This window comes from Lagopus muta, chromosome 16, assembly GCF_023343835.1.
Source record: "Lagopus muta isolate bLagMut1 chromosome 16, bLagMut1 primary, whole genome shotgun sequence".
Lineage (NCBI taxonomy): Eukaryota > Metazoa > Chordata > Aves > Galliformes > Phasianidae > Lagopus > Lagopus muta.
Window position 1 is genome coordinate 5,614,562 of NC_064448.1, and position 18,279 is coordinate 5,632,840.

At 43.4% G+C, this 18,279-nt stretch overlaps 2 protein-coding genes across 3 annotated transcripts; both read right to left on the minus strand.

The window, feature by feature from the left end:
* Window positions 1–769: 769 nt before the first annotated feature.
* Window positions 770–10,707, minus strand: OGFR (opioid growth factor receptor). Of its 2 annotated transcripts, XM_048962779.1 has the most exons (9): window positions 10,391–10,707; window positions 8,517–8,570; window positions 6,097–6,144; window positions 5,410–5,472; window positions 5,032–5,116; window positions 4,574–4,652; window positions 4,031–4,097; window positions 3,567–3,715; window positions 770–3,110 (listed from the first exon to the last, which is right to left on the minus strand). In XM_048962779.1, exons 1-9 carry the CDS (start codon window positions 10,607–10,609, stop codon window positions 1,745–1,747), a joined length of 2,130 nt encoding a protein of 709 aa, XP_048818736.1. In that variant the 5' UTR covers window positions 10,610–10,707; the 3' UTR covers window positions 770–1,744. The 2 variants fall into 2 exon arrangements, with proteins under 2 accessions (XP_048818736.1, XP_048818735.1); XM_048962778.1 differs by lacking the exon at window positions 8,517–8,570 and having other exon boundaries at window positions 10,391–10,706.
* A 335-nt stretch (window positions 10,708–11,042) lies between these two features.
* On the minus strand, window positions 11,043–16,374 carry LOC125701357 (MRG domain binding protein). Its single transcript, XM_048963336.1, has 5 exons — window positions 16,140–16,374; window positions 15,302–15,423; window positions 14,695–14,776; window positions 13,627–13,701; window positions 11,043–12,313 (listed from the first exon to the last, which is right to left on the minus strand). The coding sequence occupies exons 1-5, from the start codon at window positions 16,372–16,374 to the stop codon at window positions 12,123–12,125; spliced, it is 705 nt and encodes a 234-aa protein (XP_048819293.1). The 3' UTR covers window positions 11,043–12,122.
* Between the last annotated feature and the right edge of the window lie 1,905 nt (window positions 16,375–18,279).

An 18,279-nucleotide genomic window follows, 5' to 3' on the forward strand; every position in this document is an offset into this window, starting at 1 on the left:
TGAAGCCTTTTTCCAGCACACGTGTGACCATCACCATTAAATACTAAGCTTGCAGACTTCTGTTCCCACACATGAGGATATGATGTGCTGAAGCAGGGCCTGCAGCCTGGGGAGGAAAATCACAGATCAAGTTCCTTGTAAGATGAAGCTTCTAACAAACAAGAAGCTGTAGCAGACAGAGGCCAAACACTGCACAGGCTGCTGCATCTGCTCTCTGGTGAGTTGGGTGAGCCTCTGTCTCCTACACGAAATAAACACCTCCTAAAAACACCAAAAGTAAAACAATCTGAGCAAGCAGTAGGTCGGACTTCTCTGTTCAACAGCTGGTGAAAGTGTTTCCTCTGCTTCACGAAATGGATCTTCTGCTGTAAATCTCTCTGAGCAGAAGTGCTAAGTTGTTTAATATTCCCTCAGACTCGGTTGGACCCTGCACAAGTCAGGCAGAACAGCTAGCAGAGAGGTCAGTAGCATAAAGGCAGGAGAACAGTGGGCGAGGTCTGAAAGTAAACTGTTGATGGCTGTAAATGAATGAAGCAGACAAGCATATCCCCTCCAATTAAAGCTTCAATTAACTGACCCACAACAAAGCTCCAGCAGAAACCAGACATGCTGCACTCAAGCACGACCTCACAGTCTGACAAGCTGATCATTAATGGTAGAGTGATCCTGCCACAACTGGGATGCAGGTTAGAGCTGAAACATCCAGCTTCATCCAGCAGGCCAGCAGAAAAGAGCCCCTCAGGTCGCTTCAAGTAGCAACAAAATCAGAGAAAACACAACGACAGAAACATTTGTTCCATTTTAGCAATCAAGGAAGGAAGGGCTTTGTATCTGCAGTGGGTAAGTTCACATGGAAGACTACCAAGCTCCTGAACACAGTGGAAAAAGCAGGGGAAGAGGTGCTCCAGACAGCTTTATGCAAAGTCTGAAGGTTTTTCTCTTAGAAACCCGTAGACAATTTGTGTTCTCAATAAATTCAACAAAGGCTACGAAACAACAACTGCAGAGGATAAAGAAAACAAGTAGCCCAATGTTTTTGCACCATGGAGAACATTATCTGTACACAAAGGTTAATACCAGTCACAGACACATTAATATTACACATTTTATCCTGGTCTTAATTCAAACTTGTTTTCTTACAGGAGGAGAGGCAACAAAACTCTTATATGATGCAAAATCTCTCATCTCTTTACATAATACTTTCATCTCTTTCAGGTAAATGGCCCAGGAAAGAGACACCTCTGCAGGAATAAGTCTTCTGTGAAGGTGCTGCCTTCCAAAACAACCAAGAATTTATATGGCAATAGAAAGGTCTGGCAAATTACATCATGCTATCTTACATTAAAATTCATGTATTTATTAAATACTAAATCAAATCAAGGAAACTGATTAACATTCTCCTTCTTTAAAAAGGGACATACCAGAAGCAAAGCAAAGTGCAAAAATCCCTGTTGCTCCAAGAGAATTCTGAACATCAGATAAAAAATAGGAACACAAACAACACAGCTTGTTGAGGAAGATGACTAATTTAAAGTTTTCCTCTATAGGGCAACCAAGTGCTGGTTCTCAGCAGAGTCACTACTGATGACCTTATCAAAGTGAGGAAGGGTGACAATGAGACAGGGGTGAGCCTGAATCAGCCCAGTCAGTGTTTATTTTCTCCATAGCATACAGCTTGCAGAAGTTGGCTCTCAGTAGTTAGGGCAGCACACCTCTGCTTGCTCGAGTGCTCACCGTGCTGCTCTCACACTGTTGCTATGTGCTCTTCACCAGGCTCTGCCACACGCTCAGAGCTACCCGTTCTTTGTATTGCAACCTCAGTACTGCCTTGTTCTGCACAAGAGGATGCAATGCTCTGCTCAGGACTCCCTGGAATTTGTTCGTTGCCTGTGGCTTGTGCACCTTCTTTTTCACTCGCATTTGCTGTGTTTTTATGCTGTTCTACCCCACTCGCCTCACTGTTGCCTTCCAGGAGGGTGGCGTTGCAGGGGTGCTCATCATTCTTTGCTGTGACTTGATCTGCACTTGACTCCACGCCATCACTCAGTGGAGAAGTCTGAGCAGTGCTGGGAAGCACGGAGGCAGCCGAGGAGTTCAGAGCCCCACCATTTGCATTGTCCTCAGCCTTCTCACTCATCTCCTCCACAGCCGCCTTTTTCTCACTGACTTTTTCATCTTCAGTCTTAGCATTTGAAACAGACGGATGTGACTGGGCACTGTGAGCAGGTGGGGCCATGTTCAGATTGATGGCCAAGTTGAACGTTTTATTTCTTTGTGTTCTCTTATCAACCTTCCTCCTCTTTATGGCTGCATCACCAGCCTCTGGCACTGTTAAGTCTTTGGGGTTTGCATTTTCTTCTTTTGGTGTTTCTTGGTCTTGTTCTGACTGTAAGAGTGGATCCAAGGGGATTTCTGCATCAATTGCACATTCTTCCAGATTACTGGAGATTTTTTCAATGTCAGAAGGGCTTTTCAGTTGTCCGCTCTTTACGGCGTCTGCCAAATTTGCATCCAGTTTTCTCTTCTTGCTCTCCTTTCCACAGTCATTCTCTGTTGCATCTTGCAATTCAGCCTCACTGTTGCAATCCTTCTCCTGCTGAGCAAATTGAGTTTTTTTCTCATCTTCATCATCCCCATCTTTTGAGACACATTTGCTTATCTTCTCCGTCGTGTCTTCTTCATTTGCTTCAGTTTGCAAGTCAGCAGCATCACCAGCCTTCTGCTCCTCCTCTACAGTCTGGTTCTGATTCTCTTCCACTGAATCATCAATCTTTTTACCAGGAGTTTTCTGTTCATTTTCAGCCTTTTGGTGCAACTTTGACTTGTTGGAGCGGGGTCTGTACTTCAAGAGTTTGTCATGGGGCCCCCACACAAAGCTGCCCTGAGGTCTGTAGTGCTGCCAAGCGTAGTGGACTAGTTCTCTTCTCTTCTGCTTGCTTCTGATGGTGAACAGGAAGTAGTCCAAGGCACTTCTCTTGACATTTGGTAATGTCTCATTAACAAGAGTTTCTGTTAGGAAAAACTTTACCAAGTGCACTTGATAGTGTTCATATCCCATCTCCCCCAGGCACTTCAGGATGCGAGTAATCCGTAAATTGTTGTGGCTAAACCTGAGACAAACAGATGATTAAAGTTAAGTGAAACCTTTACAATCCTGAGGTCATAATGAACCTGTGGGGCACCTGCAGAATGTTTTGTGTACTCTTGAGTGATCTATAAAAGGCTATTACACAGTGCAGATGGAAATACAAGCTTGTGCTACTTCTAATGGACTTACAGCAACTATCTGCAGCAGTACCTTCCTAACCCCTCTTGAAATTAACTCAATTACTTAAAAACTTTTTGACTTCCTGAATCACCCACCAGTAGAAAACAGCCACCATATTGGGTCATACATACAAGACCATGCAGCCCAATATCTTGTCCCTGACTGTGGTAAGCTTTGTGTTAACAACGCCTTGATTTGTCAGGCACAGAAGATTTTCTTGACTTTGACTATTTTTTCTCCTCAAACAAGTGCATGGCTGTAGCTAAATGATCAGTAGTACAAACAAACAAAGACTCACCGGTTCAAGTTTAGAAATCTTTCAGCCCAATTCTCTGCTCTCTTGAGTTCTCCAGTTTCCTGGTTCACTAGAATTATTCCATAAAATCTCAACATGAGTCGATAAGCACGTATAAACCTTTCCATAGCTTCCTCTGACTTCTTCAAGGCCTGAAAAAGAGAGACCAATGAGCACAAGTTGCAATTCCCTCATAACCTACATCCCTAAGCAGGATCTGAATGTCAAACAAAGCATAATTATATCACTCATCACTTCATGTGCTGCTGCTAGCAACTGGCAGACACACAAGACAGACAACTACTAATCAATGCTTGAATGAGACCTGTTCACATCAGGGCCCCAAGAAAGCAAGGGGGGAAAAAAAGCCCTACACTTTAAACATAAGTCTTTTAGGGAAAATTCTAACATTGTTCAGATTTCAAAAAAAAAAAAAAAAAAAAGAAAAGCACATAAGCTTTAAATACCTCAATTTCTTGACACGTGAGCGGCTTCGCACGAAAATTCATCCCATGTTCACGTAAAGGAAATAGCCTAAGAAGAAAGAAGTTTTCAGGCCAGATGAGCACAGATGATATCCAACCCAGGGAACCCACTCTCTTAAAACTCAAATGATTCCAGAAATTGTGAGATCACAGGAATCTCACAGACAGTTCATACTCCTATGAACACAGAAATAGTTACTTAGAAGACAAATCTCTTCCATAAGAGAATTGTACACAAAGGTGATAAATAACAGCACTTAAACTTTGCTTATTTCCAACCCTCACTCCAGTAAAACTTTGTTCTGCAGTACGTTAGAAGACCAAGCATTACTTTACTGAGACCTATTACCACAGCTGCACTGAGAACCTGTGTCTTCAGGATTTCCAGAGCATTGCTTCCAAAGGTACAGAGAGAAAAAAAAAAAGGCAAGTTTCACTTAGGAGTAACTCTAGACTTCATGGGAAGGTGAATTCAACAGCATGTATACAACTGACACAGGCACTATATTCACACAGGTATTTTACCACTGTATGTATGAATGGTTTTCTTCCAGAACCTCATAGTTGTCCCACCAAGATTCAAGCAGATCTTCAATATGCAAACCTGCAGAGAAAATACAAAACTGAGGCAAGAATAAATGAGACCAAATGAAAACTGAAGTTAGCCAGTTATCCCAGACAGTTCATTAGCCATAGCCAGGGGTCAGGCACTGGTTTATCTACTGTACAACTACACTGAGAAGTCAGAATAATTAAAAAAGAATCATGTATTTTTTTCAAACCAGCAAACAGAAAATTAAAGAAAATTGAAGAAAATGCAGCAGGAACAAAGACATTTTAAAATGGAAATTGTAGAGGTTTTGTTTTTTTTTTTCATTTGGTTTCTGTTTTAATGGTTGTTCCACATGGATTATGCTACACCTCCACCAACTCCAACAGCCACAGTAGGGCTGCACTGAGCAGTCATCAAGCAAGGTACTCACCATGGGGCATAAAAGCAATCTCATTTTTGTAGAAGCTCAAGTTCCACATATCTTCTTCCTCATCAGTTTCTGATTCTATCAAACCCTGGAAACGAGAACAAGAAATCAACAAGCAGCAGTAATGCAGTACTCACCTCAGCACTTCTCCTTCCCTCACATCAGGAGCACAGGCTAAGTCCTTGAAACCTCTGGGAAAGAACAGCTTGTTTTTGATGCACCCACATGAACATTATCCCTTCCCTTCATAAACTAATCCTTTAAAGCTAGAAGCCTCAGTGTGAAGATGAAAGGGCATCTTCAAAGCTAGAACACATTCCTAAACTCAGCATGCAACAAGGAAAAGCCACGAGAGCAGGTGCACTCTCATGAAGTCCATACCGGGTAACGATGCCTGTATCTCTGCAAGTCTCTTGCTGCATTCCAGTTGCGCCTGCCTGAGATCTAGAGAAAAGTCACAGATCAGACACCCAGGATAACGTGGCCTTCTGAAAATAAAAACCCAGCCTGAACTCAGCATTTCCCACACCTGTTCCCCTGTGCCCAGCAATCCACAGCTCCAGAACCCCAAGAACAGCCAGTTCTTACTGGAGTCAGCCAAAAGATTTTTCTTCCCAGTTTTATTGGGCTCTTTATGTTTGATGTCTGCCTTCTATCCCAGGCAGGTTTTCCTACAGAAATGGTCAGAGCTAGCTGGAAAGTCCCTGAATGATAAATCTTATTTAGTTTGTTAACTCACAAAGTTTTAAGTAGACAAATTAAGTTCTATCTGCCTGTCCCTGAATCACTACGTGCTTCACTCAAGAGAGATCATACTTTAAACTGTAGAACTCAAGATGCCTAAAGACCATTTAAATTCAGGACTCTTCTTTCCTCCAGACATTATTCAGCGTGCATTTTCTTCATTTTTTGCTTTCTACTCTAGAGCAGTCCTGCTGAACTGGCATTGTGCTCCTTTAGATAACAACAGCCACATGGTCACACTAGGCATTTGTTTTATTCCCATAACAATTGTCATTGTCATTGCTGCTCATGTTTCCAAGTAACCTAACTGTGTGCCAAGCCTACCTTAAAACTCCTCTGAAACAATGGTGACGAATTGGATCTTCTTTGTCCCTACAAAGAGAAGGCAATTAGAAGGAAACATACTGAAACAAAACAATACAGTAATACCACATGAAGATACCCACAGCAGTAATTCACGTGATCCCTATTAGTTGCCAAGTGATAGATTTGCCTAGTGACAACTGAATTAACATGGCTTTATTAATCATTTAAATTACTATAGAAAAAAAGCCTGTGCTGCCACGTTTGCCTGACAGAAAGGTATCAGGCTCTCCCTGCTACACATGCATGCTGGATTCATTATAGTCATAACACATACAAAGCAATCACAAAGAACACTCTTCTGAACAGTGGAAGTTGCAAACAATGTCTTTTTTTTTTAAATGTATATTTACATTTAAGTGCATCACTTCCATGGTAAGAGATTTTTGTGACAACTCGTAAGCAACAGAGGCTGAATCTTGCTGAGTGCTACACCATCTTGTCTCAAACCATGACAACGCTGCAAAGCACTCGCAAACGTCAAGGCACAACCATCAAAACAAACAAGATTACTGTGAATAAAAGGATCCACCCAGTGCAAAGCACACAGGAGCAAGAAGGTTCAGCAATAGCCAACAAGAGCCGAGCCTTTGAGAACAGGGATGAGGCAGGCAGAATCTTGCAAAATAAACCTTCCAAGAAACTTAGAGGAAAGAAGCAGCTACTGGTCTCTCAAGTTATTTGAAAGCCTCATTTGCTACTACTTAACTTCCTTTGCCTAGAGAAAAATAAAAAGGAAAACCACTTTGTATCGAGCAGCAAACAGCCAGAAGTGGTTCCACTAATGCAGGAGCAGGGTGACATTTCCCAGCTCCTCCTTGTAATGAAGCAATCCCTCCAACTGTACCATCCACCCTTAGCACTTGAAATTAGAAGCAGGCACAGCTGTGGGGAGATGATCGACAAAGAATTTCGTTTAAATATACATTTGCACACACTATGGTCCCCATTCATTTGGGTGAAAGGAATTAAAACACAAACAAACCTCCAGGTTTATGTGGTTCTGTTGTTCTGTTTTTTTTGTGTTTTGTTTTTTAATGTAACAAAGCTGTGATGTGACCTAAAATAATACCTGTCTACATTGCAATATATTTCCCACAGCTGCATGCTCCACACAGGATTAGAAATCAAGCGCTGGTATCCCATTGCTGCAACACCCCCTGCCAGTAGAGCAGCTAGAAATGCACATAACTACAAAAAGCCATGCTATGCAGTTAATATTTGGAAAATAAATGTGGATGCAAACAAAAGACTGAGATATCTGCTTAGCCAAAGCAGATCAATATTATTCTTTCATTCAAGATGTAAGCACTGACCAAGATTTAGAGCTCTGGGATTCAGCAGTGCTTTTAACTGTAAGTTTTGAGCTCCACAGATTAAATCCTGATACATGAGGAATTAATGAGAACTTAACTGCCAAATACAGAGGAATCAATTTCAGATGTTCCTTTACTTCAGAATCAAAAACAATGTTTTTAACACAGCTGAGCTGAGTTAACAGGAAAATAGTTTTAATTCTGAAAAATGATTGGTTTGCTGAAGAACAAGCATAAATACAGAGACAGACATGGCACAGCGGTGTAAGGTGCTATCGGGCTGCTTCAGAAAGAAGCTGGGTCAAGGAAGCAAGCAGGCTAGAGCACAACATGAGGAAAAACAATGTGGGGAAGCAAAGAGCAAGAACTCAGCCCTCTGCCCATGGAGGTGTTGTTCCTGGAGTGTTCTACAGACTTCAGTACAAGCCACACAGAAATGTGACCTTCACTTTCTTTCCAGATTACAGAGACAAACTTGTACACACACACAAAAAAATCAAACCTTATTTCAAACAACACTCATAAGCAACTTAAGGTGGGATTCCACCTCCAGCACTGCTGAAGCATCAATCAGAACGTGCACTGTTTCATGAAGAGCACAAGGAGAGCAGAGAACAAAGCTGGAAAGGGTAACACCAACTGTGTTTGGATGGAAACTGGAAATCAAATCCAACTGAAAGGGCTGAAAGGATGCAGAGATTATCAACAAGAAAGAAGACAGTCTTAGACGAGCGATGGAAGCCTTCCATTGGGGGATAGTTAGGAGATGGCAGAACGACAGGGCTTGTTACGAGGCTCTGAGCAATGCAGCACAAACCCCATGCGCTACAGCAAACGACGAGGTGATCTCTGAAGATGAGCATAAGCCCCAAGATGTTCTGTGGTCACTCTTGGAAGAACCTTAAAGCACTGGAGTGCAAAAGAGTTAAAAAGACACCTGCAGAAATTTTTAATTACAAATACGGGGTATTTGCAGAGAAACAAGTGACATGCAAGCATAAAAGAATTTGGAGGTTTTGAAAGTGTGTAGTGAAAATAATAATAAAAAAAAAAAAACCCTCTAACCTCAGTATTGAATAAATACATTAGCAGCTTCAGGAATATAGTATACCATCTAGGCTGAGGGGAGAAGAATTAAAGTTAGTGTAATATCAGCAGAAGTAGGAACTTATTTTGGAACCTGACTCGTGGCTTTGGCAAGTTACAAAGGCACAGACTTATAGCAGAAATGCACTGTTTCTTTTTGCACTCATTCTCACTCCCTTTAAAAAGGAATCAGGCACTGTAAGACAGAGGTGATTATATATCCATCCGTGAAGGAAGAGCTCCACTTTAAAGGTGAAGAACAATATTCCAGGGGCATAAGTCCCAGAGACAACATCCTCCTCAAGGCAAAGCGAAAAAAACGGTCCTTGCTTTTACTGTTGTCACAATCCAGAAGTCGCTCTAAGAAAATAAAAATCTAAAGAACAAACATCAGAAAGCACAATCTGAAAGTTCAAGGGATTTTATCAGGCTTTAAAATTCACAAACAAAACCAGAGCTCCAAACAAGAACAGAAAATTGACCGTGTGCCATCAAACAACGCAAACCACATAAAGGAACAGGGAAGGATCTTCCATTCCACCTAAAACACCTGTGACCTCACAAAGATCTATGTCAATAGGCCTCACACCATCCCCATGAAGATGTGCACGCCCAGCTGCTCTATTTAAGCTTTGATTTTGTTTGTGAAGTATAGGGGGTGTGGCTTTGTACTAAGTCATTGATGTTTGGAATATTGTGTTGCATAGAAGTTATATATTTTTTTAAAATAGGGTTATTTTATTCACTTAGTGTTCATAGAAGAAAAAAGATTAAAGTTTAATACTAATACATTCGTATTAGAAACTTTATTAGTTTCTAATGTATTATCTGCTTGTTCCCACCTTGAGAATATGGATGCATCCCTGAAATGAAACCAGAAGCAAAAGATCAGTTTTCATTTCCCCAAAAGGGGAGGAGTTAACAGTTAACAGCGTTTCTGCTGGATCCATAAAAGGCTGAATAGTTTTGCATTTGCAAAGCAACATTGTAAAGATAGCAGCTTCAGATTAGACAGGCTCCTCCTAAAGTTGAATCAACATAAGAAAATGGAGACAAGTGTTAACATTTTGCAGAATATAACTGCAGTTCTGAGAACATCAATGGATCTTTTCAGAGAGTTGCTATATAATATCTCGCATAAGGAAAAAAAAAGGCTAAAGGAAAGAAAAACTCACAGCTCATTTTAGTAATGGCCTGATGGTTCTCCATGGCATAAAAGAGAAAGGACACTGTAGAGGACATCAACGTAAAGCAAGGATCTGATGCAGACACCATGCTATTGTGCCAAAACAGCATCCGTAAGCAATGGAGAAAACATGCTGCACCATGTAGAAGACAAAACGTTATTTATGGGGTAAAGCAGCCATAGCACAGGGTGTGAGGGCAAAGAAAATGCGAGAACCCTGCACATAGCAGCCTAATGAAAGTTAGTTCTTAAAGCTCCAACACAACTCCGCCACTGCTGAGTCGCAAAGACATCATTTCCAAGTGGGCCTCACACTGCCTCCTCTCTTCGAGGTTAGAAGACTGGCTCCATCGAGATGAGGACAGAACTACACGCTAACGATCGCTGCCAGAACATACAAACCTTCCGACTTATTTTAAGCGTTTCATCTGCTCCAGTCCCCGGCTGTAAATCGGGATAGGAGGGAAAAGGGGCCCAAAATACAGGCAGTAGGAAAAGCAGCCGGGCCAGGAAGATGCACGGACAAGGGGAGACGCGCCGAGGAGTCGGGGACTGGAGCCAGAGGAGGCGCTCGGACAGGTGCACGGAGGACTCTGCCGCCCGCCCCAGTGCCTCCAGCCCAGCATCGAGCGAGCTGAGGAGCACCGCTGGGCCTGCCGGCACCCACCTGGGCCTGCCGGGATTCCCGCGGCGAGCTCAGCACAGACTTCTCCGCATCCTCCGGCTCCTCCCCGGCGGCCGCCTCCGCTCCCTTAGGCTGGCCTTCACCGCCATCCTTGTCCTCCTCCTCGTCGTCGTCTTCCTCCCAGGTGGAGTCGTACCTCCAGAAGCACGTCTCGTCCCCGTCCTCGTCCTCCTCCGCCCTGAAACTGAACCAGGCCGCCATGGAAAGCCGGCAGAGGAAAAGGAAAGCGAAAGGAACGCCGGGCCGGCCCGCACAAAGCCGGAGCACGTGGGTCGGGGCGGAGGAGGTGGAAGCCCGGCACGCCCCGCCCTCTTCCTGCGGCGCGGCGCCCCATTGGGCAGCAGGCTGCTCCGCGCGGTCCTAGCGCCCGCCCGCCCGGCCCGCGGCCAGTCCACCTGAGGGAAGAGAGGAGGGAACGGCAGCCTGCAGGCAACGAGCGGCCTGAGCGAGACTGGCTCTTGTTCCCGTGCTAGCCAAACGGTGGTGGGAACGGGGTGCTGTACGAATGGGAGCTTTTCTCCTTCCATCAGCAAGACTCGGGTGCGGGAACACCCCGGCTGCTGCAGCACAGTACACGTGAACACATGCGTGGGGTGAAAAGGAAGCTGTTGGTTCCTCACCTTAAAGACAATACTGATAAAGTAATTCTTTTTATTAACCGCTCGTCGATATGGTGAGACAAGTTCAGCCACGTTTCAGCCTCTTTCAGTCACCATTTCACACGTTGGTTGACCGCAGTCCATCTTTTCACAACTCAAAAATAGTAATTTCTATCAAATCTTACTATTCTGGTATATAAAAGATAAGTGTTACAACATCAGTAACATTTTAAATTATAGAACAGGAACAACGCTTTGCAACACCAATTCCACATCAATAAAACTGCTTAAAAATAAATAATGAAGTACAAAACCTGCTGTTACATACGACTGTGGTACAGACAGATGAAGCAACATCTCCAAGTTTAGGCACAGCTCAGCTGATCCCTTTCAAAACCATGCGAGTCCAGTGGATATTTAATTTAGGACTCTTGTTAATAATCCTCCTTACAGGTGTTGTCATTTTCACTTCAGTTACGGTATACAAGCTTAGCAAGATTGAAAAAAGCTACATCACTAAAAGAAGTAGATTTTCCTCCAGCAAATGGTGTGAAAGAATACCTCAGCACAGCAGTCGTATTTAAAAGGATTTTGGTTTTACTGAACCAACAGATTCAGATATTTGATACAAATGGTACGTTTGGACAAATGGCCAAACAGCATTACCCACAGAGGGTCTGTAACGTTCAAAGACAGCAACCAAGCAAAGGCGAAAACAACCAATTCAAAATTTATAGATACAACCCCTGTGTTTTCCATGAATCGAGGCTCTGTGTCTCACTGAACACTTCTTTCAGGAGCTGTTCCAACACGGCGTGCGCTACTTGGAAATACAAACACTGCAACTGTTACATATGCATAAACCCTCCCTGCTGCCAGCTTTCTCCCTGAGCGCCCTGAGCAGGTTGCCACCGTGCAGCCTGGTGCCACGGCACAAACAGATCAAGGATGGGCACAAAGTCCTGTATGCATAAAGGCAACGTGCAGGTTCTTCAAATACCTGGCTCAGATATCATTTCCTTTGTGAGAAACGTTTATCTAATGACAATCCTACTATTTGTTTTTAATATTCCCTCCTCACGTTCCACAGTCAGCTATTTCTGTTGTTCACAGCTTTATGTCCTGCGTCGTTTCGCAGCGCTGGGGCTGGAAGGGTTGCTGTTGGCATTTAAGACCTTTTCAGTGACTCTGTTGCGTTTCCTCTTATCAGATCCTTCTTTGGACCCAGAATCTGACAAAGTCTTCTCCTTCTCTTTGCTGCTTGGCTTCTCAGTTGTTTTTCCTAAACTTCCAGAGGGTGTAAAAACTGAAATAGGATCAAAGTAATGAGTCCAGATCAGACTCATGCACGTAGGCAAACAAGAACTGATATAAAATCTCTTCATATTACATTAAACTTTTCCAATAAATACATTCTCAGCACCTTTAAAGATCCTTTAAGTACTACTTTCATTTTTAAAAAGGCATGGCTTTCTTTTATTACTTGATTTCGAAGATGGGCATGCATGTTGAAGGATAGAAATGACATTCATTAAGTGGAAACAAGCAGCACTTAAAATACTTAATGGGAATATTTTATATAGGACCAATCCGTGAGATTTATAATTAGCACTATATATATATATATATATATATAATAATTATTTGGGATTTGAGATAGGTTTTGAAACAGAACACCCAAAACGTGAAATTTCATATATTTTTAAATACATTTTTAGACCTTTTATCACACTCATCTTTAAAACACTTATTCTGCAGTATGATGACATTATGCAGCTAACAGTTGGCTTGGTCTGTTAAGGGAAATAGCAGGATCTCTACTGTCTGTGCTTGACTTTGTTCTACAGCAAAACATTTTTCAAAAGTAAGCTTTTCCCTCATTTTAAGAGGCAAGATAATGCAAAACAAACAGACAAAACCCCATCCCACTCTGCTCTCCTTCCCATTGTAGCATCTCAAGTTTTGATTTACTGGCCTTAATTTCTCTTAATTCAAAGAAATTTAATTTCAACAAATAAAATCACAGAATGGCCAGGGTTGGAAAGGACCTCAAGGATCACCAACCTCCAACCCCCTGCCATGTGCAGGGCCACCAACTTCCATATCTAATACCAGACCAGGCTGCCCAGGGCCCCATCCAACCTGGCCTTGAGCACCTTCAGGGATGGGGCATCCACAGCCTCTCTTGGCAGCCTGTTCCAGCACCTCACTCTTACAGTAAGGTGCTGGAACTCTTGTAGTGAAGAACTTCCCCCTGACATCCAACCTGAATCTTCCCTCCCTCTACTTAAAACCACTGTCCTGCAGTCATCTACCTTTCCAAAGAGTTGACTCCCCTCCTGTTTATAGGCTCCTTTTAGGTACTGAAAGGCTGAAATTAGAAGCTACAGAACTGCACACATGAATTAGGAGCAAGGCAGAAATCTCCAGTAGAATCATATATTGGCAACTGCTTATTCTGTGCACTCTTAGGTTACTCTAGTTCTTTACATCTGAACAGAAATCACAAAATACACTATATATGGTATTTACATATGATATTTACATTTTAACATCAATTTTTCAGAAATACAGTTGTTTTCTTTAATCTCATTACACAGCAGAGAGTTACAAATTTACCTTCTTCTGGACCTGCATGTGTTTCCATCTCTTCTTTTATCTCCTCTTTCATTTCTTCTTCAATCATCACTTTTCCTATGGAATTGGTCATTAACCAATGGTTAGATGGTTATGGAGAACCATACAGAGGTTTCCTCCATTAGCAACCTCAGCATATGTGCAGTGTGTGCAGACATTAGACATAACAGTAATGTTCTTAGAATTAAAGCATACAAACTATCCTAAAAATAAGCACGTCCTAACAATAAAAATGCAAGGGTTATACCAGCAACAGGTATTTGCTGCAAGTCTAAGTCAAATGGAAGTTTCTTCTGCACTGAAACTATAGATATACAGTAAAAGTGTATTTCCAGTGTATGCTTTGAAACATTTGCTGACAGTGCTGTTCAGTGGCCTTAATCATTCATATTCAACATATAGTCACAGAAATATTATATACAATGTATATAGAGAAATGGTATTACACTCCATAGCTTCCTTCTGAAAAGATCTTGCTACGGACCACAGAAAAGTGCACAGATGATCAATTTTAGCAAAAAGGTCCACCTCAATCCAACAGAAGTCTCAACAAAATGCAAAACCACACAATAAACAACTAACTGCAAAGAAACACAAACAGGCAGCAGGAAAGCACGTGGATTTTTTGTCTACCCCCAGAAGCTGAATCTACAAGCAGGTACAAACAGAACCTGCTTGTGCCATATTAGCATTCATCTTTATTACATTTAAGAATACAAGGAATACTGCATGGAGTTTGACCAAAGGTCTGTCTTGCCCACTAGCCTACTTTCTACAGCAGAGAATCAAAGAGGCTGATAAATGGGGAACATGAACAACACCAGCAGGGTGATCCTCTCCCCGATTATTTCCTTCAGCCAGCAGATTCAAGAGATGCATCTGTTCTCTTCTTTTTCATCAGTACACCTAACACACCAGTCTGAAAGAATTGCCATGTATTTATGCTAGTAGGGTACATTGTTATGTTCTTTTCTGGGAGTTCTGTTAAGCTATTTGTTCTGTGATGGGCCTAGAGCAACAAAGAAATAAAAGATTTCTATCACGTCTTACCTTCTCTCACTTCTTGAATCAGTTCATCAGGAAGAATAAAATTCTTCTCTATATTTGGAAATGGAAGAATCTCAGATTCATGCTTGGTAAGAAAATAAAGATTTTTATGATTGATCTTGGTAAAAATAAGAATATATATATATAGAATAGAAATGCAATCTCAAGCTCTATTTTAAGTGCACTTAGTAGCCAAATAATTTTTAACAATTCTCAGATACTACAGCGTAAGGATGCTCCTGATATCAAACTGGTTCCTAAGTTGAGATCACGACTCATGACCATTAGAGACCATTTCTGGAACGACACTGTGGCAAATTCTTAAATATATATATAAGCTGTCTGGTACCTAAGTACATGTGTAAATGTTTGCTGGATCAGCTCTTAGGCGATTAAAAATAAAAAGAGAATAAAATCAGTAAAAAGTCAGAACTCAGTGTGGCAAAAAGGAAAACACAAACCAAAACACAATAAGTTTTATTGCCTCCCACCCAATGCACTTTCATACGGGAAAAACTTCATCACCTCACTGGAACACACACAGCGTTCTGTAGTTTGAGAGCTGTCAGGTGCCAGGGATTACGACCAGACAGGACTCCCTTATACTCACAAGAGCCTGCATGTCATACATGGTGCTCAGATGGTCCCAAATCACTTTGGAAGAAATCTGCCGTCCGATATTCTGACTGAATTTATCTCGGATACAAATCATGTGAAAATGGCGATTCACACCTGGGGGGAGAACTCAGTGCAATTAACACCGCCAACAGCTTGATTTGTGTCGCAAGATAATATCAATCATTAAACAAACAAACTATAATCACAGGGAAATCACAGAATGGCCAGGGTTGGAAGGGACCTCAAGCATCATGAATCTCCAACCCCCTGCCACATGCACGGCCACCAACATTCACATTTAATACCAGACCAGGCTGCCCATGGCCCCATCCAACCTGGCCTTGAACAGCTCTAGGGATGGAGCATCTACAGCCTCTCTGGGCAGCTGTTCCAGCACCTCACCACTTCCCCCTGACATCCAACCTAAACCTTCCCTCCCTAGATGGGAACATCATACAGTACGGCGAGAAGAACGGCATCCCGTCAGCACAGCCCGGCTGTTTCCGCACCCTGCACCGCAGGCGCTGTTCTGGAGAGGCAGCGGTTGCCGCACTGGCGGTACTTTCACGTGAGACCGCAGCCAGAGCTCCCAGAGAAACGCTGCCACTGAATAATCCCGGGAGGACAGGCAGACAGGAGGGCGGGCCGTGCGCGCCGATGAGCGCGGATCGGGAGGGGCGAGCACAGCTCTGCACAGCGCTCGGGCCGCCCGGGCCCGGAGGCCGCTGGGATCGGCAGCCCAGGCAGCGCCCGCCCGGCCCCGGCGCCCGCATCTCCAACCCGGCCGACGCCGCTACTCGAGGCCGAGGCTCTGCGCGGCCTGCTCTCACCTACGGGCTTGTGGCCCAGCATGGCGTGGAAGAGGCAAACCTCCACTTCGGGGCTCCACACCACCACCGCCTCTTCCGCCGGCACTCCGGGCTCCGGCGCGGAGGCGGCTGCCGCCGCGGCGGCCGCAACAGCAGCGGCGGCGGCAGCGACCGCCGCGGCGGTCCCGGGGCCGGCCGAAGGCAGCGGCGGTTTCTCCGCGGCGGCGGTAGCCGCGCCGCCCTCCGCCTCGCCCATGGCCGCGCCGTGCCGTGCCGCCGCGCGGCGCCCTCTGCCGTTCCCCCGCGCCGCCTCCGCAGCGGCTCCTGGCGGCCGGAGGAGCGGGCTGGGCGCGCTACCCGTCCTGTGCTGGAGGGGGGGGGGGCAGTTGTGAGGGGTTTTACCTCGAGCTGCTGCCAAGAGGGAGATTTGGCGTGGCACTGCGCGCCTCAGTACCCAAAACTGCTCGTCACTGTCACGGCGCTGTCACTTTTTGTTTTTAGGAACGACATCTCATGCGTTGAGAAGTGCAGAACTCACCTGCTGTGTTTGTCATTTAAGGCATGAAAGTGTTTCATTTGGGAAGAAAGAACACGGCAATTTCTCTGTAGTGCGGATTGGTGTTTTTTGGGGTGGTTGGCTGTTACCACATGTGATACCGGCACACATGCACGCACCAGGGCTTCTGTCACTCACGGGATCAGGTTTTCCAGTTGCTCTCTTCAGAACTTAGTCCTTTAGGTGACATTAAAATGAGTTCTACAACAAATAGCGATGATATACGTAAAGAACGACTGCTGTGAGTCAGTAATAAAACAGTGTGGGCAGAAACAAGGAGAAAGACATCTTCATGCAAATTGTCCAAACAGTGAGAAATAGGAAGGTGAAAATGCTACTGTGAGAAATGGGAATTTTCTGTACGTCTGATACACAAAGAACTAACTAACTCCTATGGCCCGATACCATGCTTGTACCTCAAGCAGATTAACATTCAGGAAACATTTGAAGTGAGCTGAACCCAAAACTTGCAAGCCCTGCGAGGTTTGGAGGTAAGGATGGGGTTGGAAATGGATGATCTCTGAGGTTTCTTTCCAACCCAAACAATTCTCTGATTCCATGATTCACTGATGCTGGATATGAATGCCCGGATACAAATTCTGGTTTCTATGTGGGTTCGGGTAGAAAATGGAGAGGAATCTCTTGCTCAGTCTGGTTTAGATGCTGTTGAAATTTTTCAGGAATCCCTGTTTCTGTGACAGCCTGAATCACAGTGACAGAAATCTTGCTGTGGAAAAGCCATTCCTGCAAGACGTCAGGATTCTCCAAAATATCTTTTCTGTCTGCTGTCAGCTCTGTACCCACATCCTGGTTGTGACAAATTTGCCTTCGCACACTTTTGCCTTCACAATAGTTTCCTCACTTTGAGCCATAATTACATACCAACTCAAATTTGCTGGTCTTCAGTAGAAATCCACATGCTTTCCCATTAAATCCAGCCCTAAATCCAAGAAAACTCTCAGACTTGTTTAATCTTCCAATGTTTATTTGATCTATGCTGCTACCTAGTCTTACTCTGCTATCAAGAGAGGGTTATGATTTTCTGTGATGGCTGCACAGCAGGAGTAAATGAGTTCCTGAACAACTAAATTCCTGCTTTATACACATGTTTCTAGGCACAGAAAAGTGAAGGACAAAAGGAAAGAAAGTAAATTGAAGAGTAGAAAAATTGTCCCCCAATAGAGTAGTTTTCTAAGTTTTACAGGAATTTTTTATTTTATTTTTGTAAAGTCTGTATGAAATGCTGAGCTTCAGCAATCTCATCTGTCAAATTATGCTTCTGCTTAAATGCTATCAAGAGGGAATAACTGTATTAACTCAGATAGCAATTTTTATGACAGTGAGTTCCAAGGATTAAAAAAAGGAGACTGAAACTGAATGTGCAGAACATATGGCTACCTCTGGAAGTACAATAGCATCTGAAAATAATTTAATTCAATACAATAACATTAATTGAACAGGAAGAGTATATACATAAATTGGTTGCTATTTTGTTTCAATCACAAATAATTACATTTCCCTGTGTCTAAATTTCCTTATTTCTTCAAATGCCTCTAGGAAACATATGGGAACATATAATTATGCCATGTGCAGCATCTGCATGGA

What these genes read in the sequence shown, in the direction of transcription:
- OGFR (XM_048962779.1), bottom strand. Translation starts at nt 10,609, where the DNA reads ATGGCGGCCTGGTTCAGTTTCAGGGCGGAGGAGGACGAGGACGGGGAC. An exon ending in TGTATTTATTCAATACTGAG is followed by an intron (nt 6,145 to 8,516) that starts GTTAGAGGGTTT and finishes TTCTCTTTGTAG; the next exon opens with GGACAAAGAAGATCCAATTC. An exon ending in TGTTTCAGAGGAGTTTTAAG is followed by an intron (nt 5,473 to 6,096) that starts GTAGGCTTGGCA and finishes ACTTTTCTCTAG; the next exon opens with ATCTCAGGCAGGCGCAACTG.
- LOC125701357 (XM_048963336.1), bottom strand. Translation starts at nt 16,374, where the DNA reads ATGGGCGAGGCGGAGGGCGGCGCGGCTACCGCCGCCGCGGAGAAACCG. An exon ending in GATTCAAGAAGTGAGAGAAG is followed by an intron (nt 13,702 to 14,694) that starts GTAAGACGTGAT and finishes CCAATTCCATAG; the next exon opens with GAAAAGTGATGATTGAAGAA. An exon ending in ACATGCAGGTCCAGAAGAAG is followed by an intron (nt 12,314 to 13,626) that starts GTAAATTTGTAA and finishes ATCCTATTTCAG; the next exon opens with TTTTTACACCCTCTGGAAGT.